The sequence below is a fragment of the Equus asinus genome, chromosome 17 (assembly GCF_041296235.1).
Source record: "Equus asinus isolate D_3611 breed Donkey chromosome 17, EquAss-T2T_v2, whole genome shotgun sequence".
NCBI classification, from domain to species: domain Eukaryota; kingdom Metazoa; phylum Chordata; class Mammalia; order Perissodactyla; family Equidae; genus Equus; species Equus asinus.
In genome coordinates, this window is record NC_091806.1 from 14,127,267 (window position 1) to 14,151,034 (window position 23,768).

General features: G+C 34.7%; 1 protein-coding gene and 2 pseudogenes across 1 annotated transcript; all 3 read right to left on the minus strand.

Moving 5' to 3' along the window:
• Positions 1–498: 498 nt before the first annotated feature.
• LOC106844041 (olfactory receptor 5W2-like) lies at positions 499–1,307 on the minus strand (annotated as a pseudogene).
• A 7,010-nt stretch (positions 1,308–8,317) lies between these two features.
• Positions 8,318–11,589, minus strand: LOC106844042 (olfactory receptor-like protein OLF2; annotated as a pseudogene).
• Positions 11,590–18,614: 7,025 nt separating this feature from the next.
• Positions 18,615–19,553, minus strand: LOC106844043 (olfactory receptor 5W2-like). Its single transcript, XM_014861381.2, has one exon. The coding sequence runs from the start codon at positions 19,551–19,553 to the stop codon at positions 18,615–18,617; it is 939 nt and encodes a 312-aa protein (XP_014716867.2).
• Positions 19,554–23,768: the final 4,215 nt, after the last annotated feature.

Consider the following 23,768-nt stretch of genomic DNA (forward strand, 5'->3'; position numbering starts at 1 on the left):
CTGTGCCCATCTTCCTCTATTTTATACATGGAACTCCTACCACAGCATGGCTCAATAAGTGGTGCCTAGGTCCACACCCGGGATCCAAACCAGGAAACCCTGGGCAGCTGAAGCTCTGCTGGTGAACTCAACCACTATGCCACCATGAAATTCAAAACACCTAGAAGTACAAGTACAATGTAAACTCTAATAGCTCTTAGACTAATTAAAATAATGCATAACATAAACATTAAACAAATGAAAAATTGGCACACTGAAAAGGAGATTGGCAAGTTTTCCAAAAATAGAGAGAAGCTTACTTAAAACTGAGATATACAATGAAATATAGCATACCTAGAAATCTCCAAAATATTGGTACTATTCTGAATTAGGAGAAAAAACTTATTTTACTAATTAAGGTATTTGAGACAACTTTATGGTATAATAAATTATTTGGAAAACACAAGAGTATGTTTGTGTACATATATAAATATTTATTAATACTATCTGCCTATTTGCTTAAAGTGAACTTTTAATTTCTAGTTTTTCCAGGGCACTTTTCACATCTTTGTTCCATGAACTACAAGTCAAAGGGTTTGACATGGGAATCACAAGGGTGTAAAACAATGAGGTGATTTCGTCTTGATCAAAGGAGTAGGAAGAACTTGGACAGAAATACATGAAGAGCATAGTTCAGTGGAAAATTGCCACAGCAGTTAAGTGGGAGATGCAAGTGGAGAAAGTTTTGAAGCTCCCCTCAGCAGAGTGGATCTTCAAGACTGGTAGGGTAATATAACAATAAGAGACAAGAACTTCTGAAGTGGTACTCAGTTCAATGAAGCCAAAAATGGTGAATATTGCTACCTCATTGACCTGTGTATCTGAGCAAGAGACCAAAAGGAGAGGTGAGACATAACAGAAAAAATGATTAATCTCCTTTGACTGACAGAAATACAAGTGGAATGTTAATGTTGTAGGTATCAAATCATATGCCATTCCCACCATCTAAACCTCAGCCATGAACAGGGAGCACACTCTGCTAGACATATTGACTGTGTAGGGCAACAGGTTACCAAGGGCCTTGTACCTATCAAAGGCCATCATGGCCAGCAGTAGACACTCAGAATTCACAAACATACAGAAAATGAAGAATTGCAGAGCACAGCCAAAGAAGACTGATTTGTTCTTGGAAAATACATCCACTAGCATTTGGGGCCCAATTTCAGAGGAATATCAGAGGTCACAGAGAGGGTCACTTTGGTCTCAGGGTTATTGGTGATTCACAAGAGAAAGAATTTGGTCAAGGAGGAGCAATTTCCCCCGTCCATCTTCTTTATTCTTGTAACCTTTTACAAAAATGATCAGGAAAATGATAGTTCAGCATTTGACTTTTCTGGATATCCAAAGTGTTATCTGTAAGACAGAACATGATTTGTTACTGTAAATTGTCTTCTTACCCTCAGAAAATACCCCAAGTGTCACTTTTAAAGAGACATTATCATCTTGCCAAAAAACCTAAAAATGTCTGAGATTAGAAGTTGATAAACTTTAATTCTAAATCTGTATCTCACTCCTGAAATATGTAACTCATCTTGGCTTCTGTCATCCAATGTCAAGCAGTAGATTTGAACAAAGTGAAAGCTCATACTGCATCCAAAATAATACAAAAGAGACAATAAAGATAGACAGACAAGGCCAGAATATGCAGGGTTAATATAGTTTTGGCAAAAGAATCACATTTATTGCATTATTCAAGAAACATATTGGGGGTGGTGCCAAGTGGGGAAAGGGGTCATTTGTACAGTGATACATGGAAATTAGACTTTTGGTAGTGAACACGATGCAGTCTATACAGATGTCAATGTATGATGATGGACACCTAAAATCTATGTGATGTTATAAAGCAATGTTACCTCAAGAAAAGCATATATAATTTTATTTGTCACTGAAAAAGATATTACATTAAATGAATATTATTATTGTATTGTTTTTGGTATATAGTGTCTTTAGTGTTTAGTGAAACATGACCATGCTTTATAGAACTATTCTATCACTCTTCTTCACTGATATGCCACAGCATTTATAACCCATTTGTATGAATAATCTTTGCCAAAGGACAAATCCCTTCACAAGCCAAAGAGAAGTGCCTTAAAGAAGTGAGAACTCGGGGCCTGCCCGGTGGCGCAGCTGTTACGTGCTCATGATTTGCTTTGGAAGCCCGGGACTTGCCGGTTTGAATCCTGGGTGCAGACATGGCACCATTTGGCAAGCCACACTGTGGTAGGTGTCCCACGTATAAAAATAGAGGAAGATGGGCACAGATGTTAGCTCAGGGCCAGTCTTCCTCAGCAAAAAGAGGAGGATTGGCAGATGTTAGCTCAGGGCTAGGCTTCCTCAAAAAAAAAAGAAGTCAGAACAGCAGAGTATGACGCATAAAACTGCATATCATAGATTTTAAGCTGACTTTTTCTGAGGTATATAGTCTTCTTTTGTATTTGCGTACACATTAGATATGTATCTGTTCATATATGAAAATTGTAATGTGGGTTCTGGTTTGATTTCTATGTTTTTATAGACAAATATTATAACGTGGTCTGTATGCACTTGGACTTACATATATTTCTATTTGCAACATGTTATCTCTACTATTTTTCATATTAGTAAGGCAAATCTTAAATTTCCATGTACAGTGATATTACTTGCACAGTGATTAAAAAAAGTACTGGTTTATTTATCAATTTTGATTAAAATATAAATAAGTAAAATCTTTACCATCCTTATGCAAATGGCATTTGAGGTCAGTCAACTTCATACAGGGCTAATAAAGAAATATCATTGTTTGGTTATTAGATTGCAGAATTAATTCAACTGAATAAGGCAGGTATATTTATTATTCATTTATAAGTTCTTCAACACTTGATTCCTCATTTTCACAAAAAACGTATTTTCCCCTATAATCTTTAAATTTGTTTGTTTAGAAGCTTACCTGAAATGAGAAAGTCTTTGTGCATTATCTCAGTTACATGAACAATAGACAGATTGCATTTTATTTCTACCTAGTGACTTTTGAGACTTAAATCTGTAAAACATTTGCCTTCACTCTTCTGTGTTATGTGAAGGTGATTAATTAGATTTCTATTTCTGTATTTTCCCCTGTGAATCCTGCAACAAATTTAGCAAAGGTTGAACTTTCAATTCTTCACTCATCGCCAAATTGATCAACGATAGAAACTTACTAGAATTTATTTTAAAGTTATGCTCATGGCTACATAAATCTATAACCTACTCTAGTGAAATCAGATGTCTAATAAAATTCAAATAGATCCTCTGCATGATTTTCAACTCATTTTCACTGTTCATTCTGTTTCTTCCATTTCTGAAACACTCTCCTTTACCTCCCATTTAGAAATGTGGTAATCTTACTGCTATTTTCATTAGTTCTTGTCTGATTTCCTTCCCCCAACTACATGTCAATCACCCTCATTTTAATGATTTTATGACTATATGACATCCACACACCTCTTTATTGAATATGTTTTTTATCTATTCACTTATATCTTTCTCCATTCCCACATCTCTAACACAGGGACTTCTGTGGAGTGATGACTCAGTACACGAGTGTTGTTAAATATTTTCTTATTGTGAACCTGGTGGATGTTCAAAAAAGAGTAGAAATAAATTTGAGAGCTTCTTCTACTAATATAGTTCATATGTACAAGGATGATTCTTTTTAAAAAAAATGTTTTGTGACAAAACTTTCAAAAAATAATCCAAGTTATATTTATTTCCAAAAATACTTGTGTGTGCTGTTATCCATAGTACTATTTTTTTTCAAAGATTGGCACCTGGGCTAACAACTGTTGACAATGTTTTTTTCTTTTTTTCTGCTTTATCTCCCCCAAACACCCTCCCCCTCCCATACACAGTTGTATATCTTAGTTGCACATCCTTCTAGTTGTGGGATGTGGGACACCACCTCAATGTGGCCTGACGAGCGGTGCCATGTCCGCGCCCAGGATCCGAACCCTGGGCCGCTGCAGCGGAGCACCAAACTTAACCACTCAGCCACGGAGCTGGTCCCTCATGGTACTAATTTTAAAGTTACTGGAAGAGTGAAAGTTGTGTTTTCCAAAATCCCTCACCTACAGCTACCTCCCTGAACCTTGGTCAAACATGTTGTTCCCTTTCATTGAACTCTTTCATTGGGACACAGAGACAAATACTGCATTCCAATTTTCTGACCATAAAATGTCTTTACCCTGCCTTCTATAAATGCACTTGTTAAGTACTTCCTCATTCAGCACTGGATTTATGAGGGCAAACGTTATGAATTCAATATAGTTCCTTACGGAGATCTTAACAAATGCTTTGTTTTTTTCACGTATTATTTAATTTAACTCATCATCATGTTTGTCATCATATATGTCAAACATTATCTTATGTTTCCTGAGTGTCTCTAACAACCTCATTATATAGATTCCAAAAGTGTGGTACTCAAGTAATCAGTAAATTTCTGGAGTTTCACAGGCAATACGTTTGTTGGACTCCAAAGCACTTTCTCCTAGTAGGTTCCTGACTACACTGTAATGAAAACAATATTTTTTAAGAAGAAGTACCTATTGACTACTCTGGTGAAATGTTATAGTGTGTTTATATTAAATTTGCAAAAACTGTGATCTACAGATTCTTAGATTTCTAAGAGAACTGACAGGTCATCCAATGCCTACTTCTCAACCAAGGCAAGATTCTGCCACTAATGGAGGCAGAGGGAAACAATAGAAAGGGCTTCTAGATTGAATATAATCTGTTTTATTTATCTTAGCCATGTAATAGTAATTCATTATTATTAATGTTGGTGTTCAGTGGGTTGCTGTATTACAGAAATAAGGGAGCACATAGAAAACGAGTACTATGGTACCCCTGAAATTATGCAATGTGGGAACCTTGGAGGATACTCTGCATTGGCTATGTTTTGAGTGACATTTTATATCTGAATCTGTAGAATGCTGACAAGCACAAATTTCTATGCATTCATTGGGGTCTACTGTTGATTGTAACATACAATAATGTATTCTTGCTGTACATTCTGCTTCATTGTAGTTAATTTGTTTATTTAAAACAAGTCAAGTCGATGCAAAATTTGTGTATGTAAAACATAATTTATGAAGTGATAGGAGTAAATCAGTATATGTGCATGAATTTTACAGGTATTTTTTTCCCTTCTGAATCTTCACTAAGAACTAGTCAAGGACATAGTCTTTTTCCATTGTTCCTATAAATCCAGACCACATCATAGTTTAAAACCTTTAAAATAGAGTATTCTTGATTTGGGGAAAATAGCTCTTAGTGATACCTTTCAATGCTTTTTCATTTTTTATTGCTACTTTTTGAATGATGATACCAATACAGATATACTAAATTTACTACCCTAGGAAGTACTGTTGAGGCCAAGTTCAAACTAAGAAATTGTAATAATTTGCACGCCCTGAAGCAAACTGAAGATGCTGATGCATTTGTGTAATCCAAGAGCGTTACTACCATTATCTACTTCTCTGGATCATATTTGAAGACGTAGGAATTTTCCTTGATCACTTCATTCTGATTCCTTTCCAAACTCATTTTTTCATCACGTTCTTCTCTGTCACAAGTGATGGCAAGTCTTTTCAGGTCACACTCTGGTTAGACAGAACATAAATTTAACTTCCTAAACTTGACAGTTCCTGCATAGCGTTTAGTCTAATTTCCATTAAAACCTGAGCCTTATGGACTACATTATTACTAAAAATTGTTTTGATTTAAGAAGTTTTGCTAACCAGCTTTGCACCAGTATTGAGCTAATTGCTTGTATCATTATACATAGACCCTAATCTGTCATCATTGGTTACACTTATGGTTAGGGATGCCAATGCCTGGTCAGAAATAAGGAACTCTAATGAAGGAATAGACCTATAATATGGACTCATTATGTGCAGACATTGATGATATTTTATCTGAATTATAATATTTGCCACCGATTGGTGGTGAGTATTCTATGAGACATATGAATTAGAGAAAGAGAGAGTTAAGGGAATAGTGAGGATTGAGTTAGATAAGGCAAATTAGATTAAAGTAGTTCAATACTATCTTTCCTTGACTTTCTATAGAAAAACAGGACAGAAATCTCTTGCAGGTCATTAACACAAGCCCTTAGTTGAAACTTGAATTCCCCAGTGTCTCCACTAAGTGATTATTCATTCAGTGCTTTCACAAACTTAGGTACAGGGATCTCACAAATTATACAGATCTCATTAATTTCATTTTTAGGCTCTCTTTTATTGAGCTTAAAATGCTTCATTTAATAGACATCATTTTCTTCTCTTTAGTTTACACATTAAACTTAGATTTGCTTATAGGAGTCAAAATGCAGATGAAATTTGATTTTAAATGCATTACAGTTGTCTTATGGGAGAGCAAAGTGCTAACTAGATGACATCCTTATACCTCTGAGAGTGACACAAAACTTTGCTTGGGCTTCATTCTGATTCAATCTCATTCCTACCACATTGCTGTTCAAGGTAGTGCATAATTCATAGGTAATATGTCAAAAAGAGCATGGGTTGATTGAGGAGATATTATAATTGAAAGAAGCATCCATCATTGTTTTTCTCTAGCTCTATACTTCCCCCTACCAGGTCTAAGAACCCCATAAAGACTATCACCCTGGAAAGCAGAGGAGTCTTATTTTCCTACTTGGACTTTACTGTCCCTCTGAAATTTTTTCACTGAAAGGTATTTTACAAGGTCACCTACATAGCCTTAGATATTGAATGACTTTCAGCTTTTGTAATTGTAGCAAGCATAAGAGTGCCCTTGAATCTTGTATGGTCCTTCAGATGCATGTCTTTGTCCTGTTTCTAAACAAGCTGCTTCTAGTGATTTGCTTATCACCAAACTAGAGCAGACTGATATGAAATAATTAAATATCTTGTAAATACTCAGATAAGAGCTCTTTGTTTAAATTATTTTCCAAATAATTTATTTGCATGTTTCTAAATTTCCATTACCTTTAGCATCCTCAACCACTTTATGTACTTACATATAAGATACAAAAAAATGAATTCAAGTCACACACTAGAACCTCAGTGATTATTTTTTGGTTTCATATGAATAAATATTCAATAAAAATTAACTTTTTTTGGTATCTTTCTTTTTCCTTTCTTTCTTTACCAAGATGCTATGCTGCTGCTTGGATAAAGTGATAAAATGCACAGTCCTTAAACTCAGAGTGTTCATAAACACATATTAAAGGTAAGGATTTAGAAAAAAGAGTCAAAGATTTACTAATTTTTTTTGAAGAGCAGGGTGGTCTGTGAAACAAACTTGAGTGCTGGAGGGAAGGAAAGCCCCCTGGAGGAAGTGACTGGGTTGTGAATTACAGCTCTATAGCCTACCACTCTGGTTTTCTTTAAATTCCAAATAAATGATATGGTTCTGCCCACCTAAGAGCCCCTCTAATTGCTGATCCATCTGCCTAGAATGCTTTCTCTACCTACTTGCATCTTTCAGTTAATTCCTGCTTATCTTTTAGATCCCAGATTAATTGTTTCCATTTTCAGGAAGGACATTTTAACTTCCTTCATTATATTACAACGTGCTTTGGGTTTATAATGCTCAGTCTTTTTACATTATGGCATAATTCTAGTTTATTATAGATACAGTCATGCACTACGTAACAATGTTTCAGTTAATGATGGACTACATATATGATGATGGTCCCATAAGATTAGTACCATATAGCCCAGTTGTGTAGTTGGCTATACCATCTAGGTTTATGTAAAAACACTCTATGATGTTCACCCAATGACCAAATCGACTAATGATGCATTTCTAAGAAGGTATCCAAATGGTTAATAATGGTTATAAGTGATTATAACTTTAATCTGAATAATTATTTAACTACTATTTTGTCACTTTCATTAAATGATGACTCATTAGTGTAAAAACTGTTAGATTCACCATGAAATACAAAGCACATAAACACACAACATATACTTAGAATACATTCAATAACTTTTAGAAAATCAAATAATTCACAAATGAAACATTGAAAGAATAAAAATTGGCCAACATAAGAGTTCAGAACTTTTCCACAATTAGGCAGTACCAAATATAAATTCAAGATACAAAATGAAGCATCGCATACTTAGGGAATGACAAATTTTTGTACGTCTGGAAGATAGTATAAATACTTATTGGATCGTGACACATTAGGCAAAATAATTTTGATTTTCATGTATTATAGTGTAATTTTTGGAGAAAATATTTACATTTAACTTTTCAATGGAACCACTTTTTATGTTTAAATTTTGTTCAGAGCCTCTTTTACATCCTTGTTGTGTAGACTATAAAACAGAGGGGTTAACATAAGAATCTCAAGAGCATGAATCAATGAGTTCATTTTATCTTGATCTACAGAGTAAGAAGAACTTGGCTGGGAATACATGAAGAGCAGAGTTCCCTGACAAATTGTCACTGCAGTTAAGTGGGACGTACAAGTGGAGAAAGCTTTAAACTTCCCTTCAGCAGAGTGGATCTTTATCACTACAATGATGATATACAAAAAGACAAAAAAAAAAAGCCCCGAAACAGTAATCAGTTCAATGAAGTAAAAACTGGTGAATATACTAACTCATTGACCTGTGTATCTGAGCAAGAGAGCAATAGGAGAGGAGGGACAACAAAGAAGAAATGGTTAACATCATTTCACCCACAGAAACATAAGTGGAATGTTAATATTGTATTTATTGAAGCATCCATAATTCCCACCATGTAAACCCCAGCTATAAACAGAGAGCACACTCTGCTGGACATGTTGACCGTTTAGAGCAAGGAGTTGCTAATGGCCTCAAATTGATCAAAGGCTATCACTGCCAGCGGTAGATACTCAGAATCTGCAAAGGTACAGAAGATCAAGAATTGCTGAGTACAGCCATAGAAGGGAATTGACTTCTTGGCAATAAAGCTTACAAGTATCCTGGGTGCAATCACTGTAGAATAGTGTAAGTTACTGAAGGAAAGTTGGGTGAGGAGAAAAAATACATTGATGTGTGAAGCTGGGATTCCATTCTAATTAAAATAGTATTCCCGAGCTTTGCAACAAGATTAATGAGATCAACAACTAGGAACATGGTAAATAGGGTCACTTTGATTCCAGGGGTACTGTTAATTCCCACATAAGCAAATCCAATCAAGGAGGAGAAATTTCCTCTGTTTCTTTTTGTCTTTTCAAAATTTATGAGAAAATGAACAAGAAAATGACAGATATATTTTAACTTTTCTGGGCATCCACAAAATATTGGTGGGTTAGAACACAATTTCTTTCTATAATTATCTTTTAGTGCTCAGAAAATTACTCAGCCATGTATCCCGTCTTTAAAGAGACATTACTCTCTATTTGATAATAACAAGAAGAATAAAAATTGGAATAGACATGGAAAAACTTCTATCTAATCTACACGTCATTCATGATGTATCTGGTTTTATATAAGTTTTATATCTCTGAGTTTTAACTTATTATCTCTGGCAATAGATTTGGATGAATTGATATCTCATTGTATAATCAAAATATTATGGAAGAGACAACAATGTTGTTAGAGAGAACACACTGTAAGATGTAGGACTAAGCATTTCCTAAGTTGGAAATATTCACGTGGACACAAAAAAATTACTACCATTGTTATGTTCCTCAAAAAATATGATTGGTTTAAAAGACTTTGTGTTAGTGCTAGAAATAATGACCATCACTAATAATAATGAAAATGTTTATGTTATTGGTCTTAGTCGAAGCTGTCTTTAGTATTTGGTGAGACATGAAATAAATATTAAACCTTTCCTCCAGAAATTTATTATTGTTTTATCCCATTCCTCATCACCTATTTGTGGAGTGGGCCTGATGCCAAAGGATGAGTCTCTTGAGGAGTTCAAAGAAAAGTGCTGAAAAGAAGTGAAAACAAAAGAATTTAACATACACATTTGCATCTCCTTGTTTTTAAAAGGACTTTTACATTAAAAATGCAAATAGGATGAGGGATAATAAATGTTTCTGAGATATATAGGCTTCTCTTCCTTGTGGTTGTGTACATGTGTGACGGCATCATGTGTTTTCATGTATTATATGTCTCTGTTGAATATATGAGAATAGGAATGTCAGTGGTGGATTTTTTTTAGACTTAAGTAAATATGGCATGTGGTTCATGTGGAGTTGAGCTTGTAGAAAGATATTTGTAATGTCATACTTAAATTATTTATGAAATAAAACATAAGAAACTTAAATTTGGGGGCTGGTCCGGTGGCACTGCAGTTAAGTGGGCAGGTTCTGCTTCGGCGGCCTGAGTTTCGCCAGTTAGGATCCCAGGTGTGGACGTGGCACCACTTGACAAGCCATGCTATGGTAGGTGTCCCACATGTAAAAAGTAGAGGAAGATGGGCACTGATGTTAGCTCAGGGCCAGTTTTCCTCAGCAAAAAATACAAGAGGATTGCTAGCAGATGTTAGCTCAGGGCTGACCTTCCTCAAAAAAAAAAAAAAAAGAAAAGAAACAAATTCGTTTATATGCCTCCCCGGTGATAGAAGATACTGCGGTGAACCTAGATTAAAATAAAATCACTAAAATGCTATTTTGTGGATACTAATAATTTCAGTCCATTCAATATAATTTTTTGACCTTAGATTGCTGAGTTTACTAAACTGTGTAATCAAGCATAAAATGAATTACTTACAAATTTTTCGGTTTTTTCCAAATGTAAGCAATCTTCCCCTGTATTTCTTGAATTTGGAGACTCAGGAACCTACTTGAGATGAGCAAATCTTTCTGTACTCACTACTGGTGGCTGAAAAGTAGGCAGATGGCATTTTATTTACCAGGTAGCATTTGGACTTAAATCTCTGGAACTTCCACCGTCAGGCTTCAGTATATGCTAAGATGTGATTAATTATATTTCCTCTCTACATTTTTCCCTGCGAGTTTAGCAATAACTTTAGAAAAACTGAAGCTTATTTCTTCATTATTATCAACATGTTGATCTGACAGGAAGAAAACTGCAAATTAACTTTTGTGTTGAGCTTCACATTTATACTGAATCTGCACCCTCTGTCTCTAGTCAAAGCAGTAATCCAATAAAATACAAAAACATTCCCTACCTAGTAATTTTCATATCCTTTCTATTTTTTATTTTATTTCTTCCATTTCTGAAACATTCTCCTTTACCACCTCATATAGGAATATGACTATTCTTCAATGGTACTATTTTTATTGAGACATAATTTTATATACTGTAAAATTTATCCCTTGCTAGTGTGCACTTCATTTTTTTTTCTATATTTACAAAGTTGTGCAGCTATCACCACTATCTAATTCCAGAACATTTTTCATCACCCCAATAAGTAACTTCTACTCATTAGCACGCACGTCTCCTTGCTGCCTCCTCTAACTCCTGACATCCACTAATCTACTTTCTGACTATGTGCTGTTGCCTATACTAGATATCCCATATCTTGGCACTATACAATATGTGGGGGTTTTGGTGGTGTCGTTGGGCTTCTTTTACTTACCGTAGTGTTTTCAAGGTTCATCCATGTTTGGATATTTCAGAATTTCCTTTTTCATAGCTGAACAATATTTCATTTTAGGGATATAGCACACTACCTGCTCATCAGTTAATGGTCATTTAGGTCCTTTCTACTTTTGGGCTGTTATGAGTAATGATGCTTAAATATTCATGTCAATGGAAATGATAAAGGTCGCTTTCTTCCACAAGCATTGTCTTATTCCGATCCCCAAAGTACATGTTATCCATCAACACTTCATTGGTTTTATGACTCTATCATGTTCTTTACACTTAGTAAACTTTCTTGAATTATGTTAATTTTATTCACATAAAATCTCTATTAAAATTAAGGCTTTATAAATAAGTTCAGTGCTTAGTTTTTTATATTTCCCAAAGTCCCCAGAACAAGAATTTGCAAAGGTAGCTGTTTACTGAATATTGATTATTAAATATTTTGGGTTACTTGAAGTGCAGGGTGGTGTATGAATAGAAATAAACTAGCTTTGGGAAATGTTTCTACTAATGTAGTTCACATATACAAGGATGATTCATTTAAAAAATTTTGCATAGATAATCGTTTTTCCAAGAGTAGAGTTAATTTGCTATTATCTGTACTAGTTCTTTAAGAAATTGAGAATTTTTGTTAATTTGAATTTCGTATACTCTCCAAAAACTCCCCACGAAGTAACAGTGGAATTCTCCACACTTCTTGAACCTTGATTATCCATCTTGGAATCTGGTATGACTGGGCTACTTCCGAAGGCCTCAAAACTAATCCTACTTTCACAAAGACAGTAATGATTGAAATGCCTATCATTCTTCCTTTTATATGTGTGCTGTTCAAGTTCAAGTACTGCTTCATTTGGTGACTTTCTAAGTTGTGCAAAACAAAGAATAAAAAGGTTGCTCATATACTGATGTATTTACTTAAAGTGTTAAAAAACTTTTAATAAAAGAATCTAGAATGAGAAATCTCATAGTTCTACAATGGGCTGATGATTTGGGCAGATTAAAGATGACTACGCACATCTTTACACAGTTTCTTTACAAACACAGTGCCTACATATCCTGTTGAATTTTTGCTGTTCTTTAACTGCTTTGACCAATAGAAATAGGCGGAAGTACTATATGCCACTTCCAAGTCCAGCCTTTAAAATGACAGTCACTAAAAGCCATGAGCTCATGTTGGAAGTCCATCTATCCTTCTGGATAAACCATGTGACAGTCTCTGAGACTACATGGAGAGGGAAGGGGGCCAGCTGAGTTGATCTTTCTAGGCATTCACACCTTGCTGCCAGTTATAATAGACCCTACAGCCAAAGCCCAGCTTTCAACTGAATGCTTCATTTTGACCTGAGTTAACATGAGAACAGAATACTTGCCCAATGATCCTTGTTTTAAGTCAGGTAATGTTTATATAGCAAAAGATAACCAGAATAGCATAGAGAGAATATAACCAGAGAGAAACTTTACTTCAGGAAGCATTTATTTTCACTCTTATGTACTTTTTCATGCATATATCTCTGTGTGCATGTACATATATAGATAGATGTATATTCTGTAAAAAAAAAAAAAAAACTTGTTTCTGGACTCAATTATTTAACTATCTCTTTGTCTTTATTTCATCAGAACACCATCCAAATTCTTTATTTCTAAGTTTCCTTAGCAGAAATAATTGATCTAGATTACCCAAAAGATAATTTCCAGTATTAAAAGCTTAGGAACAAATCTCAAACCCGAAGTATGAGAGGCTATCACATCCAGAAATGAGTACCTAAAATCAAGTCTAAATTGTGCTAATAGTGAGCATAGGTGTGGCTTGCTGGACTACCTGGATTCCTTTAATCATCTTTAGAACTGGAAGATGGAAAAAAAAAATGCACTGATCTTTCACCTGTCTTCATTTTTAAATAATGGTTTACTCACAAGTATTAGAATTAGCATGATTCATCTTATAGTTTTCTCTGTTTAGTGAGGCAAAAACAAGCCATTTTTATAATTAAGAATTGATGATGCATTTAAGATCTCTTAACAATCATTTTACTAACTCTCTACAGAAAATGAGTGATACCACAATAGCAGTTCAGAGACATGTTATATTCACGTAGGAAAATAATAGCTTGTAGAGGAGTTAGAGATAAAGGGTTGTCCTTACAACATCTATTTGTATATAGCATGGCATTTTTATCATTTGTCATTAGAAGAAAAATAATGTCTGTAAGCTACGTTGTTTACCCAACAGGAACAAAATGCATGTATGTACATACATGTATATAACCTATGTACATTTTTGTGGGTATGTGTTTCTATCCGCATGGACACGTGTTGAATTGAGGTGGAAGGAGACTGGGTTGTATTAGTTTTGGTACGATGGTTCTGTATGTAACTGAGAGAATATTACTTCAATTCTGCTTAATAATTAACAGGGGCAATGTTTGCAGCCAGTCCTATATCACACATACACATTCACGAGCACACAGACACACTTATGGAACACTGTATATACATATAGTGTCCCAAGTATGTGTGAGCATGTTTATCTGTAAATTAAAAGTAAACTTTTGCTAAAATGTAGCAGGAAAAAAATCAGTGAAGGACTATATTAATGCTTCTCACTTAAATCAGAGAGAAGCATTCTGAATTCAAATCAAACATCACTTATGGCCATAATTGAATACATAGTGATTACTTTTAAAATTTGTAAACATGCACAAAATACAGTATCACCATAAAACCTCTATTATGACTTCACATTTATATTATAAAAAAATTACATATGTTTTTTTAACTGGACAAAAGTCTACTTGAAAAGAAAATGACTAATACTGTGTTTTATTTATTACAACTGAACGCTTGAAGGTTATTAGTGTATGTGTGAAAAGAAAATGAAATGGAAAGTGGCTACATTGCACAATTCCAGGGAGTAAATAGAAAATTAAAAAAAAAATTGTGGCCCCTAAAATTGTGCAACATGACAACCCTCAGGGATATTAGCCATGTTCTGAGCTATATTTATAATGTGACTAAAGTAAGTCCACTTCAATGAATTGATCTCTATGCATTCATTGAATGTCTACCGTTGATTAATACTTCAAGATAATGTGTAATAGTCATGCATATCAGCTGTATTTCTGAGTCCTAATGCAGTTAATTTAATTTCCACTAAGAGAGTAAATACAAAACTTGAAGTGGGGAGAAAGTAAGATGTGTAGAGATGTACTAGTTTATGCTCTAGAGCACTCCAGGTACTTTCCTGTTTATTCAAAACCTCACCTGAAAGTGATTGGAGACACAGAAATTCTTCCGGTTGGTTGTTTCTGTTTGCTTCTTTGTTGTTGTTTTCCCCTCTTGCTTTCTATAAAGCTAAAACTCATCAGGCTAAAATCAGTGAATTTAATACATATTTAAATTTGGGAAATCATTCTTAATGACAATTTTTAATGCCTTTATATATTTCATTGTCAATCTTTACATGATGTTCCCAAAACTAAGACACAAAGTGTTCTCCTGTGGGAGATACTGTTGATACAAAGCTCAAACCATATAACTAATTGCTTATAGTTGTATACCATTTAAACTCAAGAAACTTATGCATTTGTGTTATCCAAGATGTTTACTATCACTGTTTAGTCTGGGTACATATTTCGAGGGTGTAGAATTTCCCTTGGTCCTTTCCTCTGAGTCCTTTCAAATTAATTGTCCGTCAGGTGCTTCCCTGTCTTCAGGGATATGAAAATCCCTCAGGTTATACTTTGTTGAATCAGGATGTAACTAGCTTCTTAAACAGGACTGCTATTCCAGACCATGTAGAGTAAATTTCCTTCAATCTACTCCCTCCCGATGATTTAAACCTAAGTTTTCAGAGCTACATTATTATTGAAAATTGGATTGCTTAATTTAATTTTCAAATGAATCTGTTTCACTAAGAATGGAGTTCTTAAATAATTGAAAAAACATGTCTTTTTGAGACATTTTATACATCAGATACAAATGAGTCAGAAAAATTTATCTATATCTAGTGGTTTCTGGGGGCCCCTGTTGGCTCTAGAACAATGCTATGTAGGCAAGTGTCTACATAGAAGATCACATTCTTCAGAAAATAGTTGTCTGTCCCTGAAACATTGAGTATTATGACAGATTTTATTTCATGATATTGGCAACAAAACATATTAAATTCCCCTGCTGTGGGAGGAAAGACTAGAAGTGCCTATGAATGGATAAAGACATTGTTTTCCTGCAAACAAAGCAGCACTTTTAGTAACATTAAGATTAATTATGTACTGAGATATTCGATGAAATTATGCACTATATTTATTTTACAAATATATGATGAACACTGTCTACATGTAACAGCTAAATTTAAAACAATAAAATCTTGTCATTGCTTACAATCTGATGGTATATCCTTTGTCACTGGGAAATCTATTAAGTAAAGTAAACATATGGAAAGCTTTTATTTTAAAAAGTATATTGCAACTACATTTTCAGAGATGAAAAGATCCCCTTAGCTAAGCAGACCAAAAGAATACATTACTAGCATCTTAGAAACCATCCCTATGACCATTGCAAATAGATGTCAATTATGACATGTTCATTTTCCTGTTTTTGAGGCATATATTAGTAAAATCATACAGCTTTTGCATTTTTTTGTCTTGCTCATTTTACTCAACATTCTGTTTGTGAGATTTCTCCTTGTTTTTACATGTGGAGATACTTCATTTATCCTCACTGCTGGGTAGTTTGCCAGAGGATAAAGTTACCATAAAGTTACTTACCTCATTTGGAACAGGAGTCAGCAAACTACGGTGCATAAAGTTTTTATTGGACTTGGGATATGTTATCTTATTTATATATGGTGGATATTTTTTTCTTTCTGTCATACAAGAAATATTCTGAATGATTATGACAAGGGTTTGTGGCTTGCACTCTCTAAAATATTCACTACTTAGCACTTTTGGGAAAAGTTCGTCAACTCTTGATCTGTTGTGTTGATAAAAATTTGTGTTATTTTCAGTTTTTATGCTGTTGTAAATAAGGCAATAGTGAATATAATCGTACATATCTTGGGTGAACAGATTAATTCATTTCCCTTGGGAATAAAGCTAGGAATGGAGTTTTGAGGTCAAGGACATTTATATGTCTAGATTTAGTAGACACTACCATACAGTTTTTGTTTTGTTTTGTTTGTGAGGAAGGTTAGCCCTGAGCTAACTGCTGCAGATCCTCCTCTTTTTGCTAAGGAAGACTGGCCCTGAGCTAACATTTGTGCCCATCTTCCTCTACTTTATATGTGAGACGCCTACCACAGCATGGAGTTGCAAGTGGTGCCATGTCTGCACCCAGGATCTGAACTGTCTAACCCTGGACTGTCAAAGCGGAAGGTGCGCACTTAACCTCTGTGCCGTCAGGCCGGCCCCCTACCATAGAGTTTTACAAAATAAAATGCCAATTCTCATTTCTACTCAAAATGTGTAAGACTGACAGTCTTTCTACATCTTCATTAATATGTGATATTGCCATTGTTTTTATTTTAAGCAATCTGTGGTTTAGTCACAATACTACATTTAGGTATTTATTTTTATTTCCTTGAATACCAATAAAGTCGGATATCCACTTCTATGTAATGCCTATGAATCTCTGAATTTGAACAACATGCCACTATAAGGGTTATATTTAAGTATTTGATCTTTTGAAATTCATACTATCTGGCTGGATTCATTGTCTCCACTATTTCAGGTTAAAACAGCCTAGATGTGACAAAACTTTTGTATTAAAAAAAGTGATTCATCTTTTTTTCTTTTTTCAAAACGTTTGCAATACTTGGATGGGTTTACACAGCAGTAGATTCATATTTTATAAAGACAGATTGCATCAGCTGGAAAGGACCTTAGAGCTAACCGAGGTGAAGTCCTTCTTTTACATAAGGGTAACATGGGTATAGAAAGAAAGAGTGGCATGTTATATACCACGGTGATTTAGAGTTGCATTGTTAGCTGGTTCATAGCATGTTTCTATAAAAAGACACGTCCAGGGAGGTTAAAAATTGACACCTCTGGCTTTAACACTGGATCTCCTATTTATTGGGTTATTGAACATTATCACTGCTCTAATTCTAACAAATGTAGTTACACAACTTATCCCTACCATATGTCTATCTGTTCTCTCTAGTAGATATATACCCAAACCTACCTTTGCTATGTCATACTTGTGCTTAAGGATTCAGTGGCAAGGATAAAAGGAGTCAAGATATAAAACTTGACCATAATATTAACACAGTACACACAGTGATTTATAGCATTATATTTGGACAATGATATTTGCCATGACTCGTTGGTGGATGTCTGAGAAGGATATGATATGAAAAGACTAATCAGGGAAAGGAATCATTTTGATTAAGCTTTTGCAGAGGACACTCATTTATTTATTCAAAAAATGTTTTTGGACGGAATCCTCTCACCAAGCACAGCAAATTTCAAAATAGAAATATTGGGGAAGAAGACAGACAAGAGCTTTGCATTTAAAGAACTTTGAGTTAGGATAGTAGTCTTTTATTCATTCTTATTTGTTAATTTACTGCTTATACACTTCTAAGTGTTATGATGGAACATTTGTAGGGTGACACTAGCACAAAGAAAATATGCAAATAAACCTAATTTAACCCACAAGCACTTCCTTCAAATAAGCAAGTTTATTAAACCCATTGTTTAAAAATGTGCATTGGAATCTAGAAACCTTAGAAGGCAAGTTGAATTGGTATCGGGGGAAGGGCTGCTCTGCCCATGATATCTTACTGGAACATACCTACGAACAGAGAATGGAGGTATAAAAAACCCTTTTAGCAAAATAAGCTGATCCTATTACTACTCTTAACGAGGTTGGAGAGAAAATTAAGATCAATAAGGAAGGCTCCGTACACTCAATTTAGGCACAATGATAAATCATAAATGATATCTAGAATGTGTATTGATGAGACTACAGGAACTCATGGCAAAGTACCTAAACTTAGGTCTCAAAATCTTTAAATAAATACTTTTGGGTGAAAACACAGTTTCACCCAGGAGATAATTTAGTGCTAATTGCTTTTTTCAGGGCACCTTTCACATCCTTATTCCTTAAGCTGTAGATCAGTGGATTTAACATAGGGATGACAACTGTGTAGAAAACGGAGGCCATTTTATCCGTGTCCATAGAGTAACTCGAGCTGGGTCGCAAATACATAAAGAGGAGTGTGCCATGAAATACAGCCACAGCAGTCAGGTGGGAGGCACATGTAGAGAAGGCTTTGTATCTTCCCTCGGCTGAGTTCATTCTAAGGATGGTAGTTATTATGTAGATGTAGGAGAGGAGGACAGTGACAATGCTGCAACCTACGACACAGGTACTGAAAGTGAACAACACTATTTCATTGACGGTTGTATCTGAGGTGGACAGGGCTAGTAAGGGTGGGATATCACAGAAAAAGTGATTGATGATATTGGAATTGCAGAATGACAGCTGAAATATGCAACAGGTGAAGATTGTGGAATCAATCAAACCTTCAATGTACACAATGGACACTAGCTGGGTACAGACTCTCCTGGACATCGCGATTGTATAAAGAAGTGGATTGCAAATAGCTACATAACGGTCATATGCCATGACAGCCAACATAAGACATTCCACATCCGCAAAGACACCCCAAAAATACATCTGGATGGCACAGAAACTATATGGAATCCTCTTTTGCTCAGATAAGAAATCAACCAACATCTTTGGAGAAACAGTGGTGGAGTAGCAGACATCACAGAAAGACAGATTGCTCAAGAAATAATACATGGGTGTGTGGAGACTGGAGTCCATTTTGATCAGCAGGATCATCCCTAGATTGGCAATCACAGTTATGCCATAAACCAGCAGAAAGAGTACAAAGAGACCCTGCTGCACATCCTGCCTGTCAGAAAGTCCTAGGAAAATGAAGTCAGTAATCACGGTGCAGTTCTCAACAACCATCATTCCGGTCTGGAAATCCCTGGTTTTGAAAGAATGAAATAGAAGTGGAGGATAACATCATCTTACTATTTTAATTGTTAAACTGCTGGTCCTTTCTATTTTACACTTATTAGAAAAAGATAAACAATGTTAAGCCTGCTTTAGGGAAACTGACTCTCCCAGAAATATAACCAGTTTAATATAAAATGATAATGACAATATCCCACTTTCATTTGTACAACACTGTACAGAGTTTGTAGTGCACTTTAACCTAAATTAAATCATTCTATTTCCATGTGAACCATGTCATATTTATGATAATCTTTGCTACTTCTGTCTTATAGATAAGAAATTTATGTCCTCAGAGTCAAGGCAATAGTTTTCACAATTAGTTGGCGCAGATAACCCAGATCTTATGACAAGACTGCTCTGTTTTCAATGCTGTTAGTTCCTGTAATAGAGAAGCATAGTTAAGTGAGATGTGTAGGTAATGAATATTTTCCTTTGTTTTTCTGACATCATTCAAAATTGTGGAGCAGCAAAACTATGGATATAACTTGTCCCCATTTCCCCATTAACCCTTCAGCTCATATCTATTCTCAATAAACAAGGAATAGGAGAGTCTGAGTTTCAGGACCCTCTGAAGCAGGGAGGGCAGTGGTTGCTGGAGAAGAGGGTGGAAGGGTCTCCATGAGTGTTGCTCTAGAGTGCACAGACAGAAATACACCAGGGCTAAACAGGCTCCCTCTGACAGTTGTTGTGGCTCAGGGGAGAGTATGAAGAATGTTTGGGACCTTACTCTAGGGATGCTGGTAACACAGATGATAGAGAAGCAAGAAAGGGAGTATGGTTGCTGTGTAAATCGCTCTGCCCTAATTGACTAGAATCCTCTTGACCTATTCAGCATCAGATAAGATTTGTAAGACAGGTGATAAAAGGACTCATGTGTCCAAATTCTAATGTTTTCAGAGAATCATGTCTGAACTGTGCCCCCATCACAATCCCTAGAAATTGTAATATTGTTTAATTGTTTTCTTTGATTCCTATTTCTCTTGAGTATCTCTGAAATCTGCTTCTCTTTGGTTTAAAAGAGATAGTGGTCCTTGAGAGGCCAACTGAATTCTATGTCCCACCGCTATATTTTACTCAAACCAATTATGTTATGTATAATGTCATGCATGAACTACTCCTCTGTTCTGTGAGAATATAAGAAATGTGGAGTTGAAGACAGATGACGGTCAGAAAAACTACATCTGCATACTGATTTAGTGATCAATGTGCAAGTCTCCAAAAACTCGCAACACATTCATTAAAATATCTATCCCTGTAGAAACATCATTAAACAAATATTTTCCCTAAAAATGAAAATATTTTTAAAAGCATATAGAAGTACAGATAAAAGATTAAAAACAATCTAAACTAAAAATGTCCTACTTCCTCCACAAACATGCTTGCAAATTATCGTAAGCTCTGCTATCCTGTATATATGTTTTAAATAGATTTATAAAAATGATTAAAATCAATCTATTTGTTTATACATATGTATCTTTTTAAAATAGATTGATAAAAATAATTAAAATAAAGTTTTTCATATTTTTTCATACCTTCCTTGTTTTTCTAACATGCTTAATGTGAAGGCTAAAAGAACTAAAGAAATCCACAATATAAATGACAGAAACAATAAAAAGTATTAGTACCTGACCCAGAACTACTGACTCCGTGGTTACATGCAGTTCTCTCTGCAGGAGGGTTCAGCATTGTTTCCTCACTGGCATGGATTATATTATCATGTCTGTGTCTGGTCCCTGGGTGTTGACCACTTGGTCTCTTGAGAATAAGTGACTCATTTAACAACATGGTTTATCATTTGATGTATCATACAAGTAGGGTGATTGAGAAAAAATGCAGATCATTTTTTTAATTTTTCCTTTTGTTCCTATCTACCTTACTGCCCCAAATTTTACCTATTTAACAATAGTAAAGATCCAAAGAGCATTTCTTTTTTCCATTTCTCTGGTCCATTTATAAAGATTTTGTTTTATTTCTATAATTTGCAAATCAAATATGCACCCACTGATACTCACACTTACATAGACACATATGCACACTCCTCATTAAACACATTCATAAAATAAAGATTTTTGTAGACAGTGAAAGCTAACCATATTTTCACTGCTTAAGGATAACTGGATGTATTGTTTATACTATCAAATTTTTAAACAAAAATAAGATCAGGATAAACATAGTTATATATATATAAATAAATATTAAGATTATAGGCAATACATTCCTTTCTAATATTGACATTCATTTATTCAGTCTATCCTCTTCTAAGGACCACTTGGTTTATACACAATCTTTGTATCAAAAAATTGTCATATGAGTAAAATTATACATGCATAGTTTATCACAGGCGGATGTTATTTTTAAATAAATCCTAAGAGATAGCCTTTAAAAGCAAAGAGATATACTTTTAAATAAAGGCAAAATATGGCCTTCTTACCATAGTCAGATGTTTTATATTATCTATTTATCACTCTATATTTTCATTTATTTTATATATTATCACATATGCCCTGATTTGTCTCTAATAGTCTCATAATATTTTACACAAATTGAAAGCCAGTCGTGACAAAGAAACTGGAGTCTATTATACATTAAAGTTCACTGAAATCATAGAAATATCTCACAATAGATACCCGAATATGAGGAAATGAAACAAATGTGTCTGAACAGATAATTCTCTCAAGTATTCTTATAGAATGTTATACTATGCTTATATTAGTGACATTTGAAAATTCACGAAATTAATGACCCATTGACTTCAGATTTCTGAAAGAAGTGACAGACCATCTAAGTCCCACCTCTAAACAAAGGCAGGATCTCAACGATCTCAACAGTGATTGAGAGCAGAGGGGTTGCCACATTGGGAGGAAATCTGTTTTATTTTTATCAACTGTGCACTTAAACATTATGATTATTAATGTGAAGAGAAGTGAGGTGGAGGGTGAGCTGCATTGCACACTTTCAGGAAGCAAAGAGAAAGTAAAGAAATTGGTGCCCCTTGACATTGTACAACCTGGCATCTTTGAGGGATAATCTCTGTATTGGCCATTTTTTTTCAGTATTATCTATCATGTTTGTGTGAATCACTGCTGTACAATTACAAGCATGGGTGCTTTGGCTTTTTCTTTTTAAATACTTACTGTTGATTAACATTCTAAAAGTTGTACTGTAGTCTGTACATTAGCTGTACATCTTGTCTTAATGCAATTAAATTTATTGCCACAAAATTTATCAATGAGAAATTTGTGTCAACAAATAGCAAACAAAGATGAGCAAGGGATGTACTAGTTGTATGCATTCCGTTACTTGAGATAGTTTCCTATTTCTTCTGAAACCTCACCTGAAGTAAGCAGAAACATAGATGTGCTGAGGTCTTTTTGTTTACTCGTTTGCTTGTTGTTGTGGAGTTTTCCCTTGCTTTTCATAAAGATAGAATATTTTTCAGGCAAAAATCAATGAAATTGGTATCTTTAATTGTTGAAAAAGTGACTTTACTGACAATTTTTAATCCTTTTTATAATGTACTGTCATTATTTGCATGATGATCTCAATACTAAAATACTAAATGGACTCCTGTGAGAGATATTGTTGATGCAAATCTCAACCCACCTAAGTAATTGCCAATAATTTTACAACTGGTAAACTCAAGAAAATGATATATTTGTCATACCTAAGAGCTTTGCTACCATTTTCTGCTTCTCTTGTGCATATTTGGAGGAGAAGTCATCCTTGCTTACCTTCCTCTGATTCCATTTCATACTCATTTTTCCTCAGGTGCTTCCACATCTCCAGTGATGCCAGAATCCTCAGGTTCCACTATTCAGACAGGATCCTAACTTTATCTTCATAAACATGGCTTCCCCTCCAGACCATGATATGGGAATCAGAGGGTATAAAACAATAAGGTCATTTTATCTTGATCTAGAAATTAGGAAGAACTCAGCCTGAAATACACGAAGAGCATAGTTTCCAGGAAAATTGCCACAGAACTTAAGCATGAGGTGCAGGTAGAGAAAGCTTTGAACCTCCCATAAGCAGAGTGGATCTTCAAGATTGATAGGATAATAAAACAATAAGTGACAAGAAATCCTGGAATGGTACTCAATTCAATGAAGCCAAAAATGGTGAATGATATCAACTCATTAACCTGAGTATCTGAGCAGGAAAGGA

What these genes read in the sequence shown, in the direction of transcription:
- LOC106844043 (XM_014861381.2), bottom strand. Translation starts at nt 19,553, where the DNA reads ATGGTTGTTGAGAACTGCACCGTGATTACTGACTTCATTTTCCTAGGA.